The sequence below is a fragment of the Macaca nemestrina genome, chromosome 14, assembly GCF_043159975.1.
Source record: "Macaca nemestrina isolate mMacNem1 chromosome 14, mMacNem.hap1, whole genome shotgun sequence".
Taxonomy (NCBI): domain Eukaryota; kingdom Metazoa; phylum Chordata; class Mammalia; order Primates; family Cercopithecidae; genus Macaca; species Macaca nemestrina.
The window spans coordinates 84,125,659-84,132,042 of NC_092138.1; the positions used below are offsets into that span (position 1 = coordinate 84,125,659).

The 6,384-nt window shown below is 45.9% G+C and overlaps 1 protein-coding gene across 5 annotated transcripts in view; it reads left to right on the forward strand.

The window, feature by feature from the left end:
* C14H9orf43 (chromosome 14 C9orf43 homolog) overlaps positions 1–6,158 on the forward strand; it is a 28,608-nt gene extending 22,450 nt beyond the window's left edge. For all 5 annotated transcript variants that reach the window (XM_071078217.1, XM_071078216.1, XM_071078215.1 and 2 more), the window contains 7 exons: positions 258–408; positions 1,109–1,166; positions 1,436–1,506; positions 1,729–1,816; positions 4,596–4,672; positions 5,332–5,395; positions 5,609–6,158. In XM_071078217.1, the coding sequence (XP_070934318.1) occupies positions 258–408; positions 1,109–1,166; positions 1,436–1,506; positions 1,729–1,816; positions 4,596–4,672; positions 5,332–5,395; positions 5,609–5,838 (739 nt within the window). In that variant the 3' untranslated portion in view covers positions 5,839–6,158. The remainder of the gene's footprint in view (positions 1–257; positions 409–1,108; positions 1,167–1,435; positions 1,507–1,728; positions 1,817–4,595; positions 4,673–5,331; positions 5,396–5,608) is intronic.
* Positions 6,159–6,384: the final 226 nt, after the last annotated feature.

Consider the following 6,384-nt stretch of genomic DNA (forward strand, 5'->3'; position numbering starts at 1 on the left):
AAAATATCTGTTCTCAGGTGTTGTAAGGATTCGGTGTTATAAAGCACATGAGCCTGACATAGAATCAGCACTGGGTATATGCAGCCATGATGATCGTAATTGCATCAGAAAGGTGTTACCGAATGAGCACTTGTTGGTACAGGCCTTTTCAGACCCAAAGTGGAGATTTCTTGGAGCCCTTTACATCTCTTTCTCCTCAGTCATGCTTTCCAGGAAGAGCTGTTGCTGACTGTCTGGCTATCCTCTGTCCCCTTCAGACTTTTGCCAGATAGAAAGCAAACCATGCCCTGTCTGGAGATGAAGATAAAATTGGCCATGATGAAAAAGAATCTTCCCTTGGAAAGGAACCGACCTGACAGTGCGATTTCTTCTAAGATGTTTCTATCTATACACCGCCTCACCCTGGAAGTAAGAGCAAGGAAGCAGCAGGGAAGAAGCCTATGTGAAAATTCAAACCCATCTCTCCTCAAATCTGGAAGAGTTGACATTCTATTCCTTATCTCTCTTCTTCCTTTCCACTCTGAACCCAAGCCCCACAGAAGGCTGGGCTCTATGTAGGTAAAAGTCAGTCAAGGGGGAAGTGTTGAGGGAGCAATGTTCTCTATTTCTTTCTTTTTTTTTCTTTTCTTTTTTGAGAGACTGAGTCTCACTCTGTCACCCAGGGTGGAGTGCAGTGGTTGATCATGGCTCACTGCAGCCTTGACATTCTGGGATGAAGCCGTCCTCCCACCTCAGCCTCCAGAGTAGCTGGGACTACAGGCGTGTGCCACCATGGCTGGCTAATTTTTAAGTTTTTGTAGAGACAGGGTCTCACGATGTTGCCTAGGCTGGTTTTGAACTCCTGAGCTCAGGTGATCTGCCCGCCTCAGCCTCCCAAAGTGCTGGGATTACAGGCATGAGCCACCGTGCCTGGCCATGTTCTCTGTTTCTTCTGCACTTTGTTCCCCACACCTTTTCCCTTCCTCCGTAGCCCCTGGTACAATGCTGCAAAACACTGGGTTCTTAAAATGTGCTTGTTGACTGGATGAATAAACGCATTTGGGGGATACATTTGGAGAAAAGGAAAGACCTGCAGTAGAGCTTTTCTTTTTCTTTTTTCTTTCTCCAGAGACCCGCACTGCGATATCCTGAACGTTTGAAGAAATTACATAACCTGAAGACAGAAGGTAGATTTGCTGTTGCTGCTGGATCGCTAAGCACCATTTTCTGTTAGCCCACATTTCTCATACTTTAACATGGTCCAGTTCAGTTGTATTTGTGGCCACAGTCATACAGGGTCACATGTAGAACTCAGGAAACAATGGTTTCAGGAAGCAGCCCCTCTGGCTTGGTCCTTACCAGGGAGAGTCACCATTGTGAAGGAAGGCACAGCAGGCATTCCAGTGGGAGAGAGGGGGTTGTTAGAAGAGGATCAAGCTGGCTCTCTGGTCCCCAGGTTACAGGAAACAGCAGCAGTGGCAGCAGCAGCAGCAACAGAGGAAAGTGAAAACACCTATTAAGAAACAGGTAGAGTGGCAGTGAGGGGCTTGCTGGGACTGGGATAGGTAGCTACAGTCTGGAATGGGAAGGGATGTGTGAAGGGTGGGAGTCTCCTTGTTTTCTATCTGGTTATAGATATAAAGTTCTTGTCTGGTTGTAGATGTTAAATTCCTTCTTTTTGATTTCTTTTGAAAAAGGTTTTCTTTACTTCCAAAAATCCTAATTTGTTCCTCCTGATGTGGGTTTCAGGAGGCTAAAAAGAAAGCCAAGAGTGATCCAGGGAGCCAGAGCACTTCACATAAACATCCAGTTACCACTGTTCATGACCCTCTCTATGGTAAGGGGAATATATGCTTGGTTGGGGGTGATAGGATCCCTGAGGGGTAGGTATCTGAGGGCTGGAAAAGCTAAACATGCTCTTGTCATTTTGAGACCTGCCTTTGTCAGGCACTCAGAATTTCTTGGAATGCTTCAGTCTGTCTGGTCTCTCATGCACCATCCTTCCTTCAGAAATTTACTAAACAAACAAGCTGGGCCAGATGTCTGCTTCACATGGGGGCTTGAAAGATGACCATGAACATGAATCACAGTCATCTTTTCCTCAGGTTCTACCTTAGAAAAGGCAGAGCACTTTGAGGATCAGGAGAGCAGCAAGCCCAGGTTATTGAAGAGAAAACCCTGAGGGCTCATTGTCCAATGAGGCAGGGAGAGCTGGGGCTCCTCACTAGAACCCCAAAAGAGTTCTAAGGAAGCAGAGCTCCAGGGCCCCCTAACTTTCCTGCTACAAGGTAGAGAGTCCCCGGAGCCTCATGGTAAAGTCACACACATTGTCTAGCTCCATCCAGGAGTCAGGGAGACAATTCTCGTCAGGCAGTTCTTTTGCTCCAGTGCTCATGCTGGACACGAGAAAGAACATCTCCCCTTTTTGGAGTCCTTATCATGTCTGAGCTCAGGCATATACTTACCCCTATCCCTCTGAAATTTTTCAACTTGAGTGGAGAATGGGAGGAGGGAAAAAGAATCCCCCCAAACCTTGGAGAATGGTTGTGCCCTTCTCAGACTAGACATTGCTGACTTTAATATGAAAACAACTGTTTAATCATCAGAAAGAGCTTTCCAATCCTGGGGCACTGGGGGGGCTGAGATGAGGTTTCCTGTAGAAGGATGCTGCCCTCTTGCTTTTCTTCCTATCTCACTTAGTTGTCTGATGCCAATGATCTGCTCTAACCTGAAGGTTAGAAGGTTCCTGCCCTTCTCATGGGAGGTGGACAGAATCAGGGCTTGGCCCCGGGCAGGAGGTGATGTATCCAAGGTTAGCACTCCATCTAGGGTGACCACTCTGAATTCCATTCTGGTGCCTTTTGTACCCCTTCCCAATGCCTCCAATAGGAGCAGTTTTGCTTGGGTGACTGGGGTGCCCCTGTGAGTCATGTTCTTAGAGCAGTGGCCAGTCCTCACTAAGTTGAGAAAGGCTTTATGGAAGAGATGATTTTTGCATTGGATCTTGAATATGTGTGGGAGTTTTCCTGATATGGAAAATAACTCTTGAGAGGGAATAGCCTGTGCAAAGGCATCTAGGAGGATCATAGCTGCTCAGGAAATACTGAGCAGTTGAGTGTGGTTGTGGGGTTGGGTATTTAAGGGAGAGTGGTCTACCACGCCAAAGAGGTAGGCAGGGGCTTGTGTGGACTGCTGAGTCATTTGACCTTTATCATCCAGGCCAGTGGTGCTCCGCCTTGACTGTACACTAAGACCAATTATGAAGCTTTTATGTATGTATGTATGTATGTATGTATGTATGTATGTATGTATTTATGACGGAGTTTTGCTCTTGTTGCCAAGGCTGGAGTGCTATGTGCGATCTCGGCTCACCACAACCTCCGCCTTCTGGGTCCGATTTCAAGCGATTCTCCTGCCTCAGCCTCCTGGGTAGCTGGGATTATAGGCATGCGCCACCACGCCTGGCTAAGTTTTTGTATTTTTAGTAGAGATGGAGTTTCTCCCTGTTGGTCATGCTGGTCTCGAACCCCCAACCTCAGGTGATCTGCCCACTTCGGCCTCCAAAAGTTTTGGGATTACAGGCATGAGCCACTGCGCCCGGCCAAGAAGCTTTTATTTTTTTATTTTTTATTTTTTTTTGAGACGGAGTCTCGCTCTGTCGCCCAGGCTGGAGTGCAGTGGCCAGATCTCAGCTCACTGCAAGCTCCGCCTCCCAGGTTTACGCCATTCTCCTGCCTCAGCCTCCCGAGTAGCTGGGACTACAGGCGCCTGCCACCTCGCCCAGCTAGTTTTTTTGTATTTTTTTTTTTTTTTTTTTTTTAAGTAGAGACGGGGTTTCACCGGGTTAGCCAGGATGGTCTCAATCTCCTGACCTCGTGATCCGCCCGTCTCGGCCTCCCAAAGTGCTGGGATTACAGGCTTGAGCCACCGCGCCCGGCCCCAAGAAGCTTTTAAAACTCTAATACTCAGGCTGTATCCCAGCTGTTAAATGAGAATTTCTGGTGGTAGAAACTAGGCTTCAGTGTTTTTTGTTTGTTTGTTTGTTTGTTTTTTGAAGCTCTTCAGTTCTCCCAGTGTACAGCTAAGGTGAGAACCAGTGCTAGTAGGGAGTCGATGGAAATGCTATATTTTAGCATAATGCCTCAGGTGGCAGCTTGGAAGATGTTTGTTTAGGGAAAGGGAGATTGAGAAAAGAATGAATGAATCTTCTTACGGACTAGTTGGGGAAGCAGCTGATGCAAAAGAAACATAAAACTAGAGGTTTTTGTTTTTGCTTTGTTTGTGGGCGCATGAGGGATGGCGCAAGAAGATGAGTCACATTCTGGTAAGATAAGTCACATTCTGTGAAAAGGTAGATTAGGGTTTCTTGGAGGAATCCTGGGTCTTTTAACACACACTTGACCGTAATCTCTAATTCTGTAATAGATTAAGTTACAGTCCCAGGTGAGCAGAATCTCAAATAAAACTCAGAAGTTCTAACTACCTTTTACCTGCCATCAAGGTCTTGTCTTTTCCTGGATGTGGAGTCACTTGTAGACTAGGGGTCACCTAGAAGCCCCAAAAGAGGATATGATATGCCAATAAGAGGAAGATTGAATTGACTTTTTGGTTACTAGGTTACAGAACTCTGCCAGGTCAGAACAGTGACATGAAGCAGCAGCAGCAGATGGAAAAAGGAACCACCTCGAAACAGGTGACAATGTACCAGGCCTCTGCTAGGACCCGGTTTCAGTTATCTATTACTGTGTAACAACCCCAAAGCTTAACCGTAGTGATTTGTTATTTCTAATGATTCTGTGGGTTGACTGGATAGTTCTTCTTTCCCTGCTTGAGGTCACTTAATGCAGCTGGGCTGAGGCTGTTGGCCAAGTTGCTGGTTTTCCTTCCTGAGGCCTCTGCATGTGGTTTATTTGGGCTTTTTGATAGCATAGTAGTCTCATAAAAGCAGTTTCTTAAGGGATGGGCCTGGAACTAAAACATTGTTACTTCTGCCACATTTTCTTGGCCAAAGAAGAAACAAGTCCATCCCAGAGTAAATAAGAGAAGAAATAGGCCCTATCTCTTGATGGGAGGAACAGCATGTGCATACTGGAATGGGAGGAATTGTTGGAAGCCATATTTGGAGGCCATCTGCCCTTAGTTGACTGCAGGGAATGGGAAGGAGTGGTTCTAGGTTCATTTGGATAGCATGGAGGGCAAAGAACGTGTGATACAAGCTTCTCTTCAGTCCCAAGAGGTGGGTCTCTGGCTCATCTTAGATGTTAATTTCTTCAAGAAAAGCATCTTTTAGAAAAATCCTTTTAGTTTCCTAAAGTCTTGATTCAAATTTCCTTATACCCCGATGAATTTCAGGATTCCACAGAGAGACCAAAGATGGACTACTGTGACCATGTGGATTTCCACCACAATGTAAAAAGTAAGTTACTAGAGTAGAGGAACCTTAGTAAGTGACGGAGGATAGGGAGAGTTGAACCTGTGTTGTCCAGGATAGTTTACCTCCCTGAAGGCACAGTTCCCCTATCTCAGACAAGTCCTAAAAAAATCCCAGTTTTTCCTTTTCTGTCCTCCATTTGTCGTAGTTATTTGAGAGGAGTTTACAGGTGCAATTAATGACTACATCTTCTTTTAGGTCCTGAACTGTATGAAACAGAACCCACTAACAAGGACATTAGTGCTCCGGTGGAAGCTGTGCTAGAAGCCCAGGCTGCCAGGCAAAAGAAGATCTCCTTTAACTTTTCAGAAATCATGGTTAGAACAGGCTGGAACTCTGAGCTCAAACTACTGAGGATTCTTCAGGAGACTGATGATGAGGATGAGGAGAACCAGTACTCTGAGGCAGAGAAGCCTCTGGAGGAATAGACTGAAGGCATCCCCCGGGGCAGCCGTGTTCCAAAGTGGGATGGTTGGTAACCTGAGGGCAGCGACGTTTCACGTAAGGGCAAGAGGAGAGGGGCTTCTGCTCTCTGGAGCTTTTACCAGGGCCTGAGATCTGAGCTTAGGGATTCAGTTTTCTTCGTTCACCTCTACTTGCCTCTAAAATAAATGTAGGAGGAAAATCCCCAGCCCTTTTAAATTTAGATTATTTCTCTTGCGTTAGGGTCAGTATAATTTTGGTGATTAAACACAACTGCTTCTCAATTAAAAGACTCATTTTCTGTTTCTAGGAAGAAGGGAAAGATGTCTCTTGGTGTCTGTTTTCTTGGGTCACTCTTATCTCTGAAGCTCTGAAAGGTTTCCAGTTGGAGGAGGCTGAATTTGGCTCATGGGAGCTGCCATGGTGCTCCCTAGATTTTTCTCTCATTCCCTAGAAATGGTTTCTTTTGGAGATGGGATCTACATTGTTATCAAATAATGTTCATTGTGTCACTGGTCTTAAGCTCCTAGGCTCAAGCAGTCCTCCCTCCT